This window comes from Astatotilapia calliptera, chromosome 22 (genome assembly GCF_964374335.1).
Source record: "Astatotilapia calliptera chromosome 22, fAstCal68.1, whole genome shotgun sequence".
Lineage (NCBI taxonomy): Eukaryota > Metazoa > Chordata > Actinopteri > Cichliformes > Cichlidae > Astatotilapia > Astatotilapia calliptera.
Genome location: NC_137442.1, coordinates 9096920 through 9116938, shown reverse-complemented (window position 1 = coordinate 9116938; position 20019 = coordinate 9096920). Strand labels below are relative to the sequence as shown.

The following is a 20019-nucleotide window of genomic DNA, read 5'->3' as shown; positions in this document are numbered from 1 at the left end:
GGTACAGAAAGTGGTTACATCTGTGAAATGATTATGAGTAATTTTTCTTTAATGGTTAAATTTTCATTCGTGAAGAAATTCATGAAGTCAGTACCAGTGCTGTCAGCGTTAATCTCGTTAAAACCGCTCTAACGCTTTTATGCCGTGCAGCCCCGCACACTGCGCTAACTCGCTAATGGAGATTTGCCGCGTTAATGCAGTTATGGCGTTAACATCATTTTAACGAGATTAACGCTGACAGCACTAGTCAGTACCAGTTAACATTAAATGAATGGCTTGTTCAACAGAGTTCTTACTTTTTGTTCGCCTGGAAACAAGGCTAAAGAGAAACGTAGGGTTTTTCTTAATTTCTTTAATCAGTGATGAACATGATTGATGAAGATGTTCCAGCTTCCCAGCAGTCGCAAACACTTTTTAGAGGCTAAATGATGATCTTCAAAATTAGTGATACGCCATTTCCTCTCCAGCTTATGACTAATCTGCATTAAGGCACATCTTTGACAGTTAGCAAAATGTTATAACTTAACATTGTTGACCTAATGAGACAATTTTTATTAAGCCATCAGGTAGGACTGAATAAGGTGATATTATATTGCTTATATTGTAATTACTGATAAATTACAGCTGGTGACATGACTTTTCATGGCTTATTGGAACTCACATTCTCCACCTCTTCAATTATTTTCCCCCCATGTCATTCCTCATTATTACACATGACTTAATTTCTGAACATCTATAGTTTTATTTCATTGCATATGTGAATTGGATGGGTTGTTACCAAGATCTGGTGAGAATATCATTTCAATAGCACCTTTAGAAATATATTTGCTTAGAAAACTGGTGACTTATCTTACCTGCTATATATCTGTCCACAGTCCCTAAATATAAATAAAATATTGCAACAGTTGCAAATGATCAAATGGAGTTTTATGTATATGGTTTTACTTAAAGTGCAGTGAAGGTTTGAATGTTTGCCAGCTCCTACCTGACTACAAGCAGACTGGCTTAAAATCAAAGGTTGTTACAAAGGTTGATAGTATTGATTAATGGTTCTTGTCTTGATCTTTTTTTTCTCCTCTCAGTCATTGAGTCCAACCACCATGTCACCAACGTCATACCCGAGAGCGTCCTGCTCATCTGCTTCGGTTTTGTTTTGGGTGGCATGATTTGGGGTGCAGACAAGATGCAGACCTTCAGGCTGACCCCGACAGTCTTCTTCTATTTCCTGTTGCCTCAAGTCATTCTGGACGCAGGCTACCACATGCCAAACAAACTGTTCTTCACCAACCTGGGTGCCATCTTGGTCTATGCTGTCATTGGGACCTGCTGGAATGCTGCCAGTTTGGGGCTGTCGCTGTGGGGGTGTCACATGGGAGGATTCATGGGTAAGAGAGGATTTTTATTTTGTTTCATTTCAGCAAACCTGCTACCACGGCTCACATAGAGGAAGTGATGTCAAAGCTCAGCGGCCCGAGACGAGAGATGGACTCAAACGCAGATTCAACCTGAGACTCGAGAAAGTGATAAACAAAAGAACTTTATCTAACAATGGCGTGATGCACAAGGTGAACAGAGCTAAGGTTGTGAACTGAGCAGGGACTATGAACATGAACTGTGAGACTAAGGGAAGGTTGCAAATAACATGAAGTGTGAGAGGACACTATGCTGGCTGGAATTGGGATCTTGGTGGGGGAAGCAGAGACAGGTCAAAGGTAAAAAAAAAAAAAGGTCAAGAAATTTCCAGTTAACTCTGTCAAATGCTTTTTCTGCATCTAAAGAAAATATTGTAGTTTTGATGTTTTTACTGTATGAGTAGTCTATTAAATTAAATAATCTACGTGCGTTTGTTGATGAGTGCCTACCTTTTATGAAACCAGTTTGGTCAGGATGAATTAAGAGGGGGGTTATTTTCTCTAGTCTCTTTGAGAGAGCTTTGCAGATTATTTTAAGGTCTACATTTATAAGGGATATTGGACGATAGCTTGAGGGAAATAAAGGGTCTTTTCCTGGTTTTAGCAAGAGATTAATGTTTGCAGAATTCATATTTGATGGAAATCTGCCGTCTTCTTTGATTTCCAACGACGTTCTGTAAAAAACTGGTGCTAAAATCGTCCAGAATTCTTTGTAAAATTCTGCAGGAAAGCCATCTGGACCTGGAGCCTTATTATTGGGCATACTTATCAGGGCTTCCTGGAGTTCACCTGATGTCAGTGGCGAATCCAGTGCCATTGCTTGAGTGTCTAATAATTTTGGAAGAGTTATGTTGTCCAAAAACTGATCAATTTCCTTTTTAGATGGGTTTATTTGTGGTGAATACAACGTCTTATAGAAATCCCTGAAAATGTTGTTTATTTGTTTCGGGTCACATATTGTGTTCCTAGATGAATCTTGAACAGCACATATAGTTGTTTTTTCTTAATTTATTTTTAGCTGGTTTGCCAGAAATTGACCGGATTTATTACCATGTTCATAATTTTGTAAGCGTAGTCTTTGTACTAAGAATTTTTTTTAATCAATCATCTCATTTAAATCTAGTTTTGTTTTGCGTATTTTGTTCAATGTTTCCTGATCTTGGTGGGACACGTAGGCTTCTTCTAGTGATTTTTTGTTTTTTTATCATTTCTGAATATTTTTGTTTTCTTCTTTCTTTTTATGTGATGGGAAATAAATTTTTTCTGGTTTTTCTGGTTCTTGCCTGAGACGAGTAAATGTTGATCCAAGGCCTAAGCTGAAAACACAAAGACCGAGAGGTCACACAAGGTTTTAGCTGATGATCTGGTGGAGAGTGCAGGTCAGAGTTGGTCTTAAATACTGTGCACTGATTGCGGTCAATGAGCCAGCATGAGTGGAGTCAGGATCTCGGGAGAGAAGTGGAAAACTACTCCAGGAAGACCAACACTCACTGGATCATGGCACTTTTAATGCTCTAAGTGGGAGTCTATAGAGATTAATTTGCCTTTGGAACGAGCATCAAGTGGCCACTAGAGGAACTGCAGTTTGTAGTACTTCAGCCTTGGCTTTGTTTTTTTGCCTTGAAATTTGTTCTGGAAACAAAGACACGTCACACAAATGATATTTCTACATCCGTGGTGACTCAGGAAAGCTGCCTGAGAAGAGTTTTCTTTAGTATAAAACCAATCCTTTAAAACATTCCTTTTACTCTTTGTTTGGATACATTAAACATCGACATCACTAACAGCTAATTTGACTTCCTTTTAACACTTCATCAAAATGCAAACAAATGAAAATAAGATTTAAGTGGATTTTTAGTTCATTACAGCTCCAGGTTTGTCTGAGACTTTATACCAGGAGCCCCCAATCCAAGTCCACGAGGGCCGGTGTCCCTGCAGGTTTTAGATGTGTCCTTGATCCATCACAGCTGATTTAAAAGGATAAATTGCCTTCTCAACATGTCTTCAAGTTCTCCAGAGGCCTGGTAATGAACTAATCACGTGATTCAGGTTTGTGGACCCAGGGTGAGATCTAAAACCTGCAGGGACACCGGCCCTCATGGACTGGGATTGGGGACCCCTGCCTTAAACCTTTGGGTGAAGAATACTGAGTCTGACCACTGCCAAACCAGTGCACTGGATGAGACTGGAGAGAGATTTGACATGGACTTTTCCTACCAATAAATGAGAATGTTTTACCAAATGACACAGCATTTCATTCCAGCATTTCAGTTTGCAGCAAAGTGCCAGATTGATCATAGTTACAGTACAATTGAGCAAAACTGAATATATTTCCTGCTCTTTGTATCTGTACAGGTGACCTGGACATCAGTCTGCTGCAGTACCTTCTTTTTGGCAGTCTGATGGCTGCTGTGGACCCCGTGGCCGTCATCGCTGTGTTTGAGCAGGTCCACGTTAACGACGTCCTCTTTATCATAGTGTTTGGAGAGTCGCTGCTCAACGATGGTGTAACAGTGGTTCGTATGCATCATTGCTTTGTTTAGCGTTACTTAAGTAGCATAACAGTTTGTGAGTTTGCTGAGACACCCATCATAGCAATGTAGTAGAGTAAGTAAACACTTGGGCCCTCTAGTGTAAGAGTTTTACAAATTGCACATGCAATGTGCAATTTGTAAAAGGAAACTATGAAAGGTCAGTTTGGTAACAAAATGCATTTATGTAACTATAGCATGTTGTACTGCATAAGGACAGTGAAACAAAATCTGACCAGCTGAATTCTTTCCTCCTTCCTTCGTCTCTGTAAATGTACAGTCGTGGTGAAAAGAAAAAAGCTCTTTTACGTATCAGGACATAGTAAATAATATCTGGTCCTTAATAGTCTCAAAATTAGGTGAATCAAACCAGAGGTGTCATGAGTTTGCAGCGCTTGCAGACCCATTTGGAGTGTTAAGTTGAAGACCAAGATGCAGATATGCAGAAAAAGAAGAAATAAACAGAAAATACACCTTTATTGGTTAAAATGTCCAGCAACAACATAAAATTAACAAAAGCAGCTGGAGTAACACTAGGGAACACACTGGGAGTAAAGAGACAGTCTGACAAGGACTAAGAAGAAGACAGAATTATTTATGTACAGTGGTGTGAAAAAGTGTTTGCTCTGCCATGCAGGCCATTTCTGCCCAGTGTCTAACTTATGATGGAGTCATGAACTCTGACCAGGACTGAGGCAAGTTAGGCCTGCAGTTATTTGGATGTTGTTCTGGGTTCTTTTGTGACCTCTTGGTTGAGTTGTTACTGAATTCTTGGAAAAATCAGAATCAGAATCAGAGAGACTTAATTTATCCCCAAGGGGCAATTAAGATACAACAGAGCAGCATGATGTTAAAAACAAGGACGGGGCGTAAACAGGCAAAACGAATGAGAAAAAAAATACTTAAAATACACAGTATATACACAGTTTTAAAATTAAAGTCACTGAATAAGTGAATAAAAAACTGTAGGTGACTAAAAGTGAATAAACTGTCGGCAGTATAAAAAGAGTGTAGAGTAGTTTATGTTTATGGTGTGGGAAATGGGCTTATTGGCTGGAGTTAAAAAGCAGAGTGGCTTTCAGACAAAGGTGGCTCGCTGCATTTTCTCCTCCTGCAGAAAATGCAGTGGAGGCGCCGCCCAGAGAGGGAGCCGTTGAAATGCGGCGTGAAGAATGTGAGAGGGGTCATTAATAATTTTGGCTGCCTGTCTAAGGGCCTGTTGGCTGAAAAACCTGTTCAACAGTTCTGACAGGCAGGCCAATGATTTTAGAGCACACTGATGCAGTGTGCTGCAGTCTGTTCCTGTTCTGAAGGCTGAGGGAGTGGAGCCAGCAGGAGATGGAGAAGGTCATGATGCCTTCCAGGAAGGCATAGTAAAAAGTCATCATGATGGGTGTGCTGACTCCAAAGTAGTTGAGTTTCCTAAGGAGGTATAGCCATTGGTAGTCAAAGGAGCTTGCAAAGAAAAGCGACTGAGAACCTTCACAGACATATAGCCATTGGTGGCACCTCTGTGTTGGCAGAGAATTTCAGGAGGTTGTCAGAGATGGTTCCCAGGTATTTGTATACCTCAACTACCTCCACTGGCTTCCCATGGATGGTGGTGGTGACTGAAGCAGCCAGATCCCTCTGCCTACTGGAGATGGTCACCACCATCTCTTTGGTTTTGCTCACGTTCAGTTCAAGTTTGGAGCTGTTACACCACTCTACAAACTCCCGCATGCTCAGCACCCTCACCTAAATCATAAGGCGTTGCCATGTTGAGAATGTGATAGAAGTTTTTCTCCTGTTGAATGGTACAAGCTAGAATGGACAAGTCTGGAAAACATTTTTACCAGATGACCAGTCATTAATTTTTCTTCCATCCAATTTTTCTTTCATCTCTTAGGTGCTCTTCAATGTGTTTGATGCATTTGTGTCACTGGGAGGATCCCAAATTGATGCTGCAGAAATTGCTAAAGGAATAGGTAAGACATGACATTTATTAAGCTGTTAATAGAGAATTTATCAGTGCATGCAGCTGACTGCATGTTTCCACAACCTTATAAACTAGGGCTGAGTGATGAAGTCACTTGCGTGAATCACAAAACATTTCTTCCACTGAAAATGATTTGTCCAGATGAACAGAATTTACTTTTTGGGACTCTCTCTCCACAGTTTCCTTCTTTGTGGTTGCATTTGGTGGTTCCCTTGTGGGCATAGCATTCGGCCTACTAATTTCACTTCTGACCAGATGCACAAAAAATGTCAAGATCATCGAGCCAGGCTTCATCTTTGTCATGGGATACCTTTCCTACCTGACTGCTGAGATGCTTTCTCTGTCTGCTATCCTTTCGTGAGTATTTCACAATTGAAATATCATTTATTTTGTTGTGTCTTATCCATTTTCTATATGTAAAAATGTAGTAAACATATTTAGATGCACACAATTTATATTTGTGTTTCCTTCTGTAGGACTACATTCTGCGGTGTGTTATGTCAGAAGTACGTCAGAGCAAACATGCATGAGCATTCAGTCCAAACTGTCAAATATGCCATGAAGGTTTTCGCCAATGGATCAGAAACCATCATCTTTGTTTTCCTCGGTATCTCGGCCATCGATAAGGTTATCTGGGTTTGGAACACGGGCTTCATCCTCCTCACAGTCTTCTTCGTCTTTGTGTATAGATTCATTGGTGAGATTTGGTCCTTTTGCTATCACATGCACACATTGTGATTTAAAGGTTTGTGTGTTATACAAAGAAATTTTCTGTGTTTGTACTGCAGGTGTGTTTTTCCTCACCTGGATCCTTAACAGGTACAGGCTGGTCCCGCTGGAATTCATAGATCAGGTGATTATGAGCTACGGTGGCCTACGAGGGGCTGTTGCGTATGGCCTGGCTGTGATGCTGGATGAAAACAAGATAAAAGAGAAAAACCTGATGGTCTGCACTACACTCATTGTGGTTTACTTCACTGTCATCTGGCAGGTAGTGAAAGTTTGGTTTTTGTTATTAAATGTATACATTATTTTCTTTCTTCTTACACAGTCCGCATTAGAGCTAAAGGTTTGCACATTACTGCTTCACATTGTTGCAGGGAATGACGATGAAACCTCTGGTCACGTGGCTGAAAGTAAAGAGAGCTGAAGTGAAAGAGCTCACACTCCTAGAAAAAATGACAAACAAGGTAAATCTTAAAAAACATCTCATGTTTCACCTACACAACAATTTTCTGTCCAGTTATTAGAGTCCTTCTCCTTTCTTTAGATGTTTAATCACACTCTGGTCGCCATAGAAGACATATCAGGACAAATAGGACACAACTGTCAGAGGAGCAAGTATGAAAAGACTTGATACATAAATTCAAAATGCCTTTTCATTTTAAAATAGGCTACAGTGATCTGTTTTCTTTTTGCTAAGGTGGAAGTATTTTGAGGAGAAGTGGATGTCGAGGATTTTGATGAAGCCGTCTGCAAGGAAGAAACAAGACCAAGTCTTTGATGTCTTCCATCAGCTGAACCTCAAGGATGCTATGGAATATGTGACTGAAGTGAGCATCATTTGTACATTTTAAGTATATTTTGCTGAAATGCTCATTTTGGAAAACTAATAAGTTTGCCGCATGTAAAGAAAGCTCTGTCTTCTTCTGTTGCAGGGCGAGCGTAGAGGCTCACTGGAATTTATCCGTAAAGAAAGTGTTGCTATTGATTTCAGGAAAAAGTTTGAAAGTGAACACTCAGAGGACATGCCTGGCATGAGGGCGAACATGTCAAATGGTCACTGTGCAAAGCCCACTACGAGGTAAGCAATCTGGATTTTTCTGATAATAAGAGGAGAGCTAAAAGCAGACTTACAAGCCATTATATAATTGGGTGGTGATGAATCAGAGGCCACAAAAAATTATTTTAATTTGAAGAAAAATCTAACTAGCTAACTAGGAGCACTGCAACTATTCAGTGCCTGAAAACAGCTCATTTCACAACCATATTTTAAAATATAAACCAGAGGGAACATAGCCCTTTTAATATTCTAGTATTACTTTAAATCACTGACACGATTGTCTTCCTCTGTACTAGAGACCCTATTCCATCAGTAAGCGTGGAAATGCACGAGCACGCCATGAAGGCTAAGAACGAAGCTGAGGCAGTTAACGCTCACAACCTTCTGGATCAGCATCTTTACAAGAGCAGGAAGCAGGTAATGAGCACATTCAGTCATCACATGGAGGGCTTACTAAAGCAGCTTAGTGCTGCACTTTCATTTCATTGGAGACAAAATGTTAAATGTTGTCATTGTGTTACTTAAATTTGTAAGTCTTAGTTCAAGCACCATGATCAAAGACATTCCTTTGTTTCTGACCTCCCCAGCCTGTTGGTGGGGGAGGCTGTAGTGTTTTATTATGGGCACATCCTACGGTTAGCGTTCTGTTTCTTATTTAGTGAGGATGTTTTACTTCCTGCCTTTTTGACCTCACCTGTGTTTGTGTATGTTGAGACCATTGGAGGGGTTAAGCCATATACAGGGTAGATGATCCTTTTTGTGTGCAGGAGGTCACACAAATGCACACCCTAACACAAACACACACACACACACGTGCACACACACATTCTTGCACATGCACACACACACACAGATGCTCGCACATGTATGCACACACACACACACACATAGATGCTCGCACATACATGTACACACACACACACACACACACACACACACACACACACACACACACACACACACACACACAAAATCAAAGTAAAATCAAAACAAAAAATGCATATGTAACACTTTTCTTATGTCCTGCTCATGCCAGTCACTCAATTCCCGTGAAAAGATATGAAAGGTTATTCTACTGTTCTCCTTAAAGGTGACACTAATAAAACGAATAAAAAATATATATATATCAGTCAGGACCACGGTAGAAAGATATTTCCAGGAATCAGCATCAACAGATGCAAATGATCAAGTCAGGCACAGCAGTTACAGATGCAACTTTGAGCAGTTTCATGCACCTCAAATCCAGCTGCCTGAGATTTATATTTGTAGAATTTGTATATTTGTATATCAGCACTGAGACCAGCTGAATTGCCTGGACTGTGGCTGAGCTTGACTTCATGGTCTTCATGGTTTGTTTTTATCAGTGAGTTTTCTTTTCTTGTTCATAGCATCGCCACAGGTTCAGTCGCAGCAAATTCATAATCAACAAAGATGAGAAAGAAGTCCAGGAGATCTTCAAGAGAACCATGAAGAACCGAATGGAGTCATTCCAGCCTGCAAAGACGGGCGTTTCACCAAAGACGGTCATCAAGCACACAAAGAAGGAACACCAGCAGAAGGTAAAGAGAAAGAGAGGGAATGAGTTTACCACAAAGAGCAAAGAGCTGATTATGTCTTTGTGAGGTTCAGTGAAGAAGAAAAGTGTCTTTTGCAAATACGGCCCTTACTGATTCTTTATTTTCAGTTCTGTTTTTTGTTGTACAAAATAGTAAATAATTCCCTATTGAGCCTTTATTAAACTTCCTTGAAATAATATTCATAAACTCTCTTCCATGTGTGAAAGTGGACAAAAATATTGGATTTTGCTTCTTGAAGTAAAATTTAAGTAAAATCAATCTTTTTTTAAAATTTTTCTTTTGTCTGTTTGGTACAGTTTCAATTCCAAAAAAAAGGAAGTTGTTTAAAATATATTATTATTATATATATAATTACTACAAAATTCCAATGATTTGTACATCTCACAAATCTATATTTGATTCAAAATAGAGCAAAATAGAATCATAAAACATATCATATGTTTAAACTGAGAAATTAAACTCAGAAGATGTCAATTTTTAAGAAAGATATTTATTTTGAATTTGATGGCAGCAATACATCTCAAAAGAGTTAGGACATCTCCATGTTTACCACTGTGTGCCAGCACAGTGGTAAACATGTTGTCTGGTCAGTCCAAAACTCAGGACCATGACACTTTGGCCCAAAGAAGATAGAAGTGTCCGGATCATGTTCACAAATGGCTTCTTCTTTGGAGGACAGAGCTCTGACCTGCATTTGTTGATTAACTTGATTAACTTGTTAATGAGCCCATGCAGTGATTTCCATGGCAGAATTGTGTTTTTAATGCCGCACTGCCTGAGAGCCAGAAAATTACCTAAATCCAATGTTGATTTTTAACATTGCCCCTTTTGCAGATCCTTTACATTTCTTGTTGATATTATGTACTATAGATGCTGAGATATTCAGTGTCTTCACAATTTTACATTAAGGAACTAGGAATTAGTGTGAAGTTATCGCACAATTTGTAGACCCAGATTTTTGCAGATTTGTGCCCATCTTTGCTTCTGAGACACTGAGACTTATTTAAGGTGCTCTTTTTCCTTCCAGTCATTACTGACCTGATGCCACTTAACCTAAAAAGCTGAAAAATGTTCCTCCAAGCTTTTCTTATTGTTTTTATAGTTTTCCAGCTTTTAATTGTCCTGCTCCAAGTCTTTTTGTGTTGCTGTCATCCAATTCAACATGAGCTAATATTGTTCTTAAAATGGCAAATTATTTCTGATTTATTGTGAATAAAATCAAGGCGTTGCTGTTTTTTTACTGGGATTATACCATTTTAGCAGACATAAATTGATATTTAAGTGCTTCTGTTTTTTATCATGTTATGCAGGGCTGAATGATTCCATCCAATCTCTTCCTCTTGTCCTTGTCAGGGTAACGGGGGGCTTGAAGCCTATCTCAGCTACTGTAGGACTGGACAGGTCGTCAGTCTGTCGCAGAGCTAACACGCAGAGACAAAACTATTCCCACTCATATTCACACCTATGGGCAAAATAGAGTTAACCTAACCCTACCAACAGAATGTCTTGAGAGGACCTTCTTGCTGGGAGGCAACTGTGCTCATCACCGACCATAACAGTGCCAATCTCTGCTTCATACTGCTGCAGAGAACAATATTCAAATATATTTAAAGTATTGTGTAATAAATGTATCATATTGGTTTATTACCAGAGCTCATATAGAACTTTAAGACCGATACCTACACAGATATTTTTAAAAAGTTAAATATTCCTTTATACCTTTTTCTTTTCAGATACATGAAACACTAGTAGACATGATACATTTGTGATGTCTAATTATTTCCTCAATTCAGCTGGTTGTTGTTTGTAGTGTTGCAAACATGCTTGTTGCCATCAGGGAAGTTGCAGAGTGCCCTCTGCTAGACAAAATATGTAACAGCAACATTGGTAGCATAGTTGAAGGCCATTGGTCTTGTCTCTTTTTTTACTTCACCTTCCATGTTTTTTGAAACATAGCGTGTGATCAAATGACTCTTCCTCCTCTTACAGATGCCAAAAGGAAAGTCAATAAGCCAGACTAAACTCTCCTATTCGGGTGATGAAGGTTTGTACGTCTGCTTTTGTTGTTGTTGTTGTTGTTGTTTTATAGATTTAAAACAAATTTTCTCATTTTCATTTATAGATTTTGGGTTCTCAGAGGGAGATAGCGCCTCTGGCTATGACTTGCCATACCCTTCTTTCCCCATGAGAGATTCCAAACCAGGAGGTAAAATAATCCACTTTCTACATCCCGTATGAAAATGAGAGAAAACATATTTTTCAGAAATAATTAAGAGCAGAAAATGCTTTTACTATAAACACAAAGATTACAACATATAACAGAGGGAACTAAATAGACAGTACATATGCAATACATTTAAAAAAGGTGAAGTACATGTGTGAAAACAACGCATTATCATAGGATTATTATAGAATTGCCTAATTCTGTTCTCACTCTGCAAGCGAACACTTATAAAACATTTTGACAGCACTGAGTCGTGTTGAGTTTGATTTATGTACACAGACAAGAAGGACCAAGCAGAGAGTGATATTATACCCCTCTCGTCAAAAAAAGTGACAGGTTACTTCCGGAGCTCATTAATTATTCATGAGCTCCGGAAGTCCGGAAGTAGGAAGTAATTAAATTATCCCCTAATTAAATTAGCCCCTAATTAAATTAGCTCCGGAAGTCCGGAAGTAGGAAGTAATTAAATAATAAAAATATGATATTCATAAAAATATGATATTCATAAAAAAAATGATATTCATAAAAATATGATATTCATAAAAATATGATATTCATAAAAATATAATTGATTATTTAGAAAGTTTCTTATATATCAAAAAATAGCATTCTTTTATTTCTTTAAGCAATTAAAAAATTTATTTATTTTTTTATGCTCAAAAAACGCCATCTGGTGGTGGGTCAGTGTGTGCGCGCGCCCACGCGCGCCCGAGGCTGTGTGTCTGGGCGCGCGGGGGCGCGCCCGTGTCTCCGGACCGTGCTCTCTCGGGCTCTGTGCTCATGTGTTTAAAAATGTATTAAACCATATTAAAATTGTTTAGTTAAACTTGTGCTTTTGTAACGTTCAGTATGGCCACAAACACATGCTGCATGCCTTGGGGGAAAACTTTATTTCGATTTATATGCATTTGTAGATTTAGAATAAAACTCATACTCAGAAAAAACAACTCGCGATCCCCGCAGCCCCCTTAACCTAATCCTTAGATACATAAGCAGGGAAAACTCCTTAAAAAACCCTCCGCTATTTCTCCAAAACCCTACAATAACTTGTTAGGGTACCCCCTCTATTCCCAAAACCTTATATTCGATAACAGGGAAAATCCTGAAAAAATCCTTAGTCTTTTTTCTCAAATTCAGCGCCCGCGGCTCCCTTCATGCTCAGCCAAACAAAGCCTAAACTCCTTTTAAAAATTTCTCCGCGATTTCTCCAAAACCCCTAGAATAACTTGTTAGCTACCCCTCTATTCCCAAAAAAAAGCGCTATAATCCAAAAACATTGGGAAAGCTCCTTACTCTTTTTTCTTCAAAAACTTGCCTCTTGCTAGCTACCTCTAAAATTCTACGCAGAGTCTAAGTTCTACCTCGCTCTTAATCGCACCGATCCCGCAACAGCTTCCAGAGCACAATTTTTTCCTGCTTGTTCGCTCCCCGCTCTGTTCCCGAATGCGCTGCTTACCTCGTTTGAAAATTCCCCCCTTAGACCAACTCCGCCTCACTGCGCCCCGCTGCCAATCACATAACCCTTGCACCGCTCCCTTCGCACCCCGGTTAGCCAATCCGCTCCAGGCTCGATTACTCGCTCTCCCGCTGATGTTAAGACTATCTTCGAACCCCAGAAGAGATCTGACTTCAGACGTATCAACAACTGGCGCCGCTCACACTGCTTGCGAGCTCAACAGCCATGAAACCAGGGATCAACAACTACCTTTCGCGTGCCCTATGTGCATATCACTCGGTAAGTGTTAATCTTCCTCTCTAACTACATTTTTCGCATTTTCCTTTTTACCATTTCTGTCAATCCTTTCATCTTCAAAAAAGCCATGCAAATAGGCTCTGTAACACTTGGAATACACTTTTTAAAACATATATAAGCTCCCCTCTAACACTCAGAGCTAAAAAGTGCGTTTGTAAGTTAAACTATAGCAGCGATCATGGCCTCATCAGGTACCTCATTTTTCTCACTCTTGTTCATATAATGTTTATATTTTTACTGTTTTTTCCCCGTTTGTAAATACTCGATGTTATTTCTTTTCAGACTCTGAGATAAACCTGCTCAACTCCTCTTTTTTTGAGTATCTCGATCGAATTGGTAGGTTTGGTTCATTCTTCTTCCCCTTCTTAACAGCTAATTGTACAAGAAAAACAAAACATTTACCCTCTTTTTTCATTTTTATCAAACTTTCTAGATATCTCTGACTTGGACACCTTTATTGGTACGAGTTCCCCGAATTCTTCACCACCAGTGCTTGTGCGATCCACAGGAAAGAATATTCGTCTCTCCACACGGGACAGAGAGTATTTGCTCTCTACGCTAGGTCGCCCTGCTTCATCTGGCCCCAGTTCCATCCCCGTCGGAGCTTGTTCTCTCCCGCAACCCTCTGGGAAAAACCTGCGCCTGGCCGCCGGGGACAGCCAAGATTTGCTCTCTGAGCTCACTCCCGATGCTCCGGCCGATCGGAGCCCCAGAAACGCTTCTAATTCTCCGCCATCAGACACACGAAATGCACCGCGCCTGCCTTTGAGACCCAATCACGGTCAGTCTCTCTAGGTTCTCGCTTTTTTTGTCATTTCTTTTTTAAATTAAAAACTAACCCTTTTCTATTTAACTTTACTAACTGTTTGTATCTTACCCTCAAATTCTCAGGGCGTCTCAGAAGGAGGAGTAGCAGGACCCGCAGGATCGCAAGGACAAGGAGGACAACGCGAACACGCACCCGAAGGCAGCTGGCGTCAATCGCTCTTCGTGCGGTATCTCTGTTCGCTGAATTAGTTCAGCTCATCTTATAAAAACTTTGTTTTTGATATTTTTTTTTTATTTTGCTTTTCAAACATACTTTCTTTTGTGGTTTTTTCTTTTAATATATTCCTGTTAAACAATAATAATAAAATAAAATGGATAACCAGGAACAAGATATTACAGACCCGTTTCTTGCTTTAGAAACAGCGTTAGCTAGGTTAAATGAAAATATACACCATTCTCAGATTACATATTCACAAAACAGTGAGCAACCTGAGGTGATCAATAATAATGATCCTTTAGAATTGCTTAATTTAGCTCTTGCCCGATTAGCACCCAATGAAAGTGCCTTTCAAAATAATTCTTTGAGTTTGGGATTGGATCATGATGAGATCCAAACAGAGTCAGACGCGGTTCATTCACAAATGAGTCTGACACAAAACATCTCCTCTTCTGATCCGTTTTTAGCAATTAATAGAGCTTTAGAAGCTTTGGCCCAAATACAAAATGAGGTTCAAATACCGTCAGAGTTATTGAGTCAAATAAACAGGCTAAATCAAAATCGTTTCATTGATTCTCAAAGCCAGCATTCGCTAGTCTTTTCCCCAGAAAATGCGTGTCCCCACGAACCGCTCAGCCGCAGCCCCCCGATACAGCTGTCAACCACTTTCAATGACTCTAATCCTCATCAATCACTCAGCTCTCCCGCAGACATTGTCTCTGCGAACGAGCCACTTAACCCAGTAAACCATGATCACTCCTTTCAACAAGGGGGTAATCCAGACCAGAGTTGCGCCAGTAATTCAGCACAACCCTCTATAGTTGTTAGAAATAAATTTAATAACGTTGAAATTAGAGAAATTTTGAATTTTCCTCCTCCAAACGATATACCCGACTATGCGCATTATTATCAAGGCGTAATGTCTAGTGCACGTGAAATATTAAACAGGGTTTTCTCTCACGCACGTCCAGGTGATTATATCCAGTTAGAATTGATAGGCCAACAGTTACAAAATAATGTTTCAGTGATTTTACGTGATAATCATGATTTATCTGAATTTGAAAATTTATTCTTGAGAGCGGTACAGTCAAACTGGTCAGTAATGTGTGATGGCTCGTTGGAGGTTGTAGCTCAGATTGTTACACCCCCAAATGGCAGTGGGAAAAGATTGCTTAAACACATACTCGACAGCGAAATTGTGAAAAAGAAAAGACGTTTTTTATACGTGGTCCATAACCCCTCGAATAAGTTGTGTTTTGCTACAAGTGTTGCCCACCTTCTGCAACCCGATTTTAATGACTATCAAGCACAAACATTAGCTAGAGAAATTCAACAAAAAGCTGGTCTAAATGATCAAACGCCTGTTGGGTTTAATCAAATAATTACATTTGAAAGGTTACTAGGATGTAAAATTATAGTATTTTACCGTAACGAGCATGATCGCACCCTTTGTAAATTTCAGACTAGTACAGTGAATAGCGCAAAAGCCTTGTGTTTATTTTTATTTGACAATCATTACTACGCTATCAAAAATCTTAAAGGATTTTTGGGCACAGCGTATTTGTGTACTCATTGTTACATAGGCTTTAACCATGTGTTATCCCATTTCTGCCCTGCTCGTTGCTCAGTCTGTATGCAGCCTGACTGTAACGAGCATTTCCTCTCCCCTATTGTATGTACCGATTGTAATCGCACCTGTAGATCTCGTTATTGTTTTGAGAGCCATAAAAAACTCGTTGAGAGGCGTGAAAGGTCTGCCAGCAACTGTGACCTCTACAGGAAATGTATCAAGTGCTCAAGGCTATATTACTTAGCAGCATATGAAAAACCTCACAAATGCCAAAAGAGAAAATGCCAAATCTGTCGTCAGGAAATCTCTAGTGATCATCAAACACATCAGTGCTATATGCAGGTTTTACAACGCGAAACAAAACATAATAACAAGTTGATTTTTTATGATTTTGAAACTTTTGTTAACGAACACGGTGAGCACAGCCCTTTTCTGGTGTGTACAAAAACATCAGATGGTAAATCTTGGAGCTCTCAGGGTGAGCATTGCGTTGAAAACTTTCTTACTCATTTTAGACGCCCCCTCTTCAAGGGCTCAATCTTTATCGCTCATAATGCAAAGGGTTTCGATGCGTACATTATCCTTCGCGGGTTAGTTAGGCGAGGATTAAAACCAAACTTGATAATGCAAGGTTCCAAAGTGATCAGCTTTACAGACCCAGACTTTAATCAACGTTATATAGACTCGTCATGCTTCCTACCTATGCCATTGTCAGCTATCCCGAAAGCGCTGGGATTTTCAGATAGTGTTAAAGGTTTTTTTCCTCATTCTTTCAGCTCCAAACAAAACCTAACTTATGTTGGACCGTACCCTCCCCCTTCCGCATTTAGTCTCGAGCGCATGACATCAAAAGGCAGAGAGGAATTTTACAAATGGTATGATTCAGTCAGCTCTGGCCCCTTCAATTTCATGAAACAGGCGCTGTTATACTGTAAAAATGATGTTGAAATTCTAGCTCGGGGTTGCGCATTGTTTAGAAACGGGTTTATTGAAGAGACAGGAGTAGATCCTTTCAGTCGCAACACGCTTGCAAGCGCTTGTCTTAAAACGTATTTGACAAACTTCATGCCTGCCAATTCTCTGGCCCTGCCCTGTCCTTTAAATTACCATAATCAGGTAAAATCATTTTCCTCATCCTCAATTCAATGGCTCGAATATCTCTCGTTTACGCAAGGTGTTTTTATCAGACATGCGCTCAATCAAGGAGAAAAACAGCTCGGTAGTTATTATGTAGATGGATATTCCGAAAATAATGGTAAAACATACGTGTGGGAATTTTTGGGCTGCTACTTCCATGGGTGTATTAAGTGTTTTTCCAATCAATCCGATGTTAACCCCCTAATAGGTTCCTCTTTTGCAGAGTTAAACAGCGCCACTCAAGACAGGCTCGCTAGATTGAGAGCTGAGCATAATGTCTCTCTTGTTATAATCTGGGAGCATGAGTGGACCGAGTTAAAACGTAGTGATGAGAGTGTAATCAGCTTTCTCAAACGTTATGATCCACCAGAGCCTTTGAACCCCCGCCATGCCCTCTTTGGAGGCCGTACAAGCCCAGCACAACTTCGCTGTAGTGCCGGCCCCCGTGAGAAAATCAACTATGTCGATGTCACATCCCTGTATCCATATGTAAATAGTACATGTAGTTACCCCTTAGGTCATCCTCAAATAATCTTTCGAAATTTTCAGCACCCTAAAAACTACTTTGGGTTTATCAAAGCTGCCGTTTACCCACCACGACGGCTCTATTTTCCGGTCTTACCATTTAAAACAAAATCAGGAAAACTTCTCTTTACTCTCTGTCGCACTTGTGCTGAAATGAACAACCAACAAGGAGCCTGTAACCATAGTAACGAGGATAGAGCACTGAGAGGGGTGTGGACCACTCCCGAGTTTAACCTCGCATTAGAAAAGGGTTATGAAATAGGTCGAATCACAGAGGTATGGCACTTTGAGAGACAGAGTAACACAATATTCACAGACTATGTACATCATTTCCTGCGCAAAAAACAAGAAGCTTCAGGCTACCCATCAGATGCTGTAACTGAGGAGGCTAAACAGCTTTACATTAAAGACTACCAGGCTAAGCAAGGAATAACTTTAGATCCTGAAAACATAAAACTAAACCCTGCTAAAAGACAAATGGCCAAACTTTGTTTAAACTCTTTTTGGGGAAAATTTGGTCAGAGAAATAATCTCACACAGAGCAAACTGGTGAGTGACCCCGAGGAATTCTTTAACCTCATGTTCTCTCCAAAATACAAAGTGAGCTATTTCTCTTTTGTCAGTAATGATGTGGCTCTTATTCAATGGTGTTATGGTGACCTCTGCACTCCGCTCCCAAATTCCACAGATAACATCTTCATTGCGGCCTTCACTACTTCATATGGGCGTATGAAACTCTACAGTTACTTGGATCAGCTGCAGGAAAGAGCTATTTACTATGACACTGATAGTGTAGTGTATCTCACTAAAGAAAATCAATCTGAACTAGAAACAGGCAGGTATTTAGGCGAGCTAACAAATGAGTTAGACCAGGATGATTTCATTACAGAGTTTGTTGCAGCAGGACCTAAGAGTTATGGTTACATGACCAGAAAAGGTAAAGTTGTTTTGAAAGCAAAAGGAATCACACAAACACATGATGTCTGCGAGAAGGTCAACTTTGAATCTGTAAAGACTCTTGTTGACAATTACATTGATAACTGTGAAGGAGGGTCTACACTTGAGGCCCCTCAGCACAGTATCGTTCGTAATAAATCAGCCTTTTCACTACAAAATTCATCATTTCCCAAAAAATTCCGTGTTGTTTATGACAAGCGTAGATTGCTGCCAGGAGGTCTGACTTTACCCTTTGGTTATTGATTTTTTGTTATTTGTTTTTGTTTGTTTTTTAAAAAATGTTTCAGCCTGCTTTAATCGAGTTTGACCCCAGACTTCATGTGCCATTTTCCTGTATGGTTGTCGGGCCAAGTGGCTCTGGAAAGACCTTTTTTGTGAAATCTGTATTGGAAAACTGTGTACATGTTTTGAACAAGCTTATTGACAATGTTGTGTGGGTTTATACATCCTTTCAACCTCTGTATTCTGAGCTTCAAGAGAAAAATAAAAACATTAAATTCATCGAGGGCATTCCTGAATCATTTCAAGATGAGACCTTGTTTCCCTCACACCAAAGTCATCTCATTGTACTGGACGATGTTATTTTTCAAGCAGCTAATCATCCGGAAGTGGTCCGGATTTTCACTCAATACAGACACCATAAAAATATGAGTGTGATGATTTTGAGCCAGAACGTGTTTTTGCAAGGTAAACACAGCAGGACGATCAGTCTGAACAGTACTTACATGGTGTTGTTTAAAAACCCTCGTGATAAATTACAAGTTAATACACTAGCTAGACAAATATACCCAGGACGTGTGCAATACTTTTTGGAAAGTTTTGAAGAAGCTACAAGAGAGCCACATGGATATTTATTGATAGATTTAACCCCCACCTGTCCAGAGCAACTAAGACTGAGAACAGGGATACTACCCTCTGAAAAGCTGTGTGTTTTCTTGCCCAGGAAAAAATAATAGAAACAATGTCTGTAAGATTGAGAAGAAACTTAGCTTTACTGAAAACACTATCGACAAGTTCCCCTAAAATCCGTAAGGTTATTTTACAACAGTGCTCGCCCGATTTTATTCAGTCTGTTTGTGAGATTTGTATGAATCTTTTAAAAGGAAATATTCCAGTCACAGATTGTCAGCATAAGAAGTTGAGACGGTATAGAGAGAAAATCAGACAGATGGCCAGCAGACGAGAGGGTGTTAGAAAGAAAAGAAAATTAATCACTCAAAAGGGGGGTTTTCTGTTACCTTTGCTCACAACGGTTCTACCCATTGTTGCTGACCTGGCAATCGGGGCAATTCGCAAATAAAGATGCAGAAAATGTATCTGATCTCACCTGAGCAGATCAAACGCTTAAATGAAACACATGCAAATGCTTCTCGAGTGAATATCAGAGAGAAGGCGGAGGATGATCTGGATAGTCAAATGAGACAAGTACTGGAGACTCAAGGTCTAGCACCAGATGAGAAAATTAAAAAGTATAATATGCTTTTACAAAGGTATCTGGTGCTTGAGAGACAGAAATCAGATGAAAGCAGACATATAACACTGAGACTGCCCAGAGAGCATAAAGGGGGTGATAGTGAGAGATCCGAT

At 39.7% G+C, this 20019-nt stretch overlaps 2 protein-coding genes across 3 annotated transcripts in view; both read left to right on the top strand.

The window, feature by feature from the left end:
- The window catches only part of LOC113014934 (sodium/hydrogen exchanger 3-like), a 30644-nt gene that overhangs the window by 1435 nt on the left and 9190 nt on the right, over positions 1-20019 (top strand). Inside the window, exons 2-15 of the mRNA XM_026156800.2 lie at positions 1083-1385; positions 3768-3928; positions 5832-5910; positions 6101-6278; positions 6398-6618; positions 6710-6912; positions 7022-7111; positions 7192-7262; positions 7345-7474; positions 7580-7725; positions 8001-8121; positions 9093-9263; positions 11271-11325; positions 11404-11487. Of these exons, the coding sequence (XP_026012585.1) occupies positions 1083-1385; positions 3768-3928; positions 5832-5910; positions 6101-6278; positions 6398-6618; positions 6710-6912; positions 7022-7111; positions 7192-7262; positions 7345-7474; positions 7580-7725; positions 8001-8121; positions 9093-9263; positions 11271-11325; positions 11404-11487 (2013 nt within the window). The remainder of the gene's footprint in view (positions 1-1082; positions 1386-3767; positions 3929-5831; positions 5911-6100; positions 6279-6397; positions 6619-6709; positions 6913-7021; positions 7112-7191; positions 7263-7344; positions 7475-7579; positions 7726-8000; positions 8122-9092; positions 9264-11270; positions 11326-11403; positions 11488-20019) is intronic.
- Positions 12691-18933, top strand: LOC113023387 (uncharacterized). 2 transcript variants are annotated; one of them, XM_080295904.1, is made up of 4 exons: positions 12691-13240; positions 13541-13594; positions 13692-14039; positions 14150-18933. In XM_080295904.1, exon 4 carries the CDS (start codon positions 14398-14400, stop codon positions 18673-18675), a length of 4278 nt encoding a protein of 1425 aa, XP_080152030.1. In that variant the 5' UTR covers positions 12691-13240; positions 13541-13594; positions 13692-14039; positions 14150-14397; the 3' UTR covers positions 18676-18933. The 2 variants fall into 2 exon arrangements, with proteins under 2 accessions (XP_080152030.1, XP_080152031.1); XM_080295905.1 differs by having other exon boundaries at positions 12726-13240; positions 14150-14412.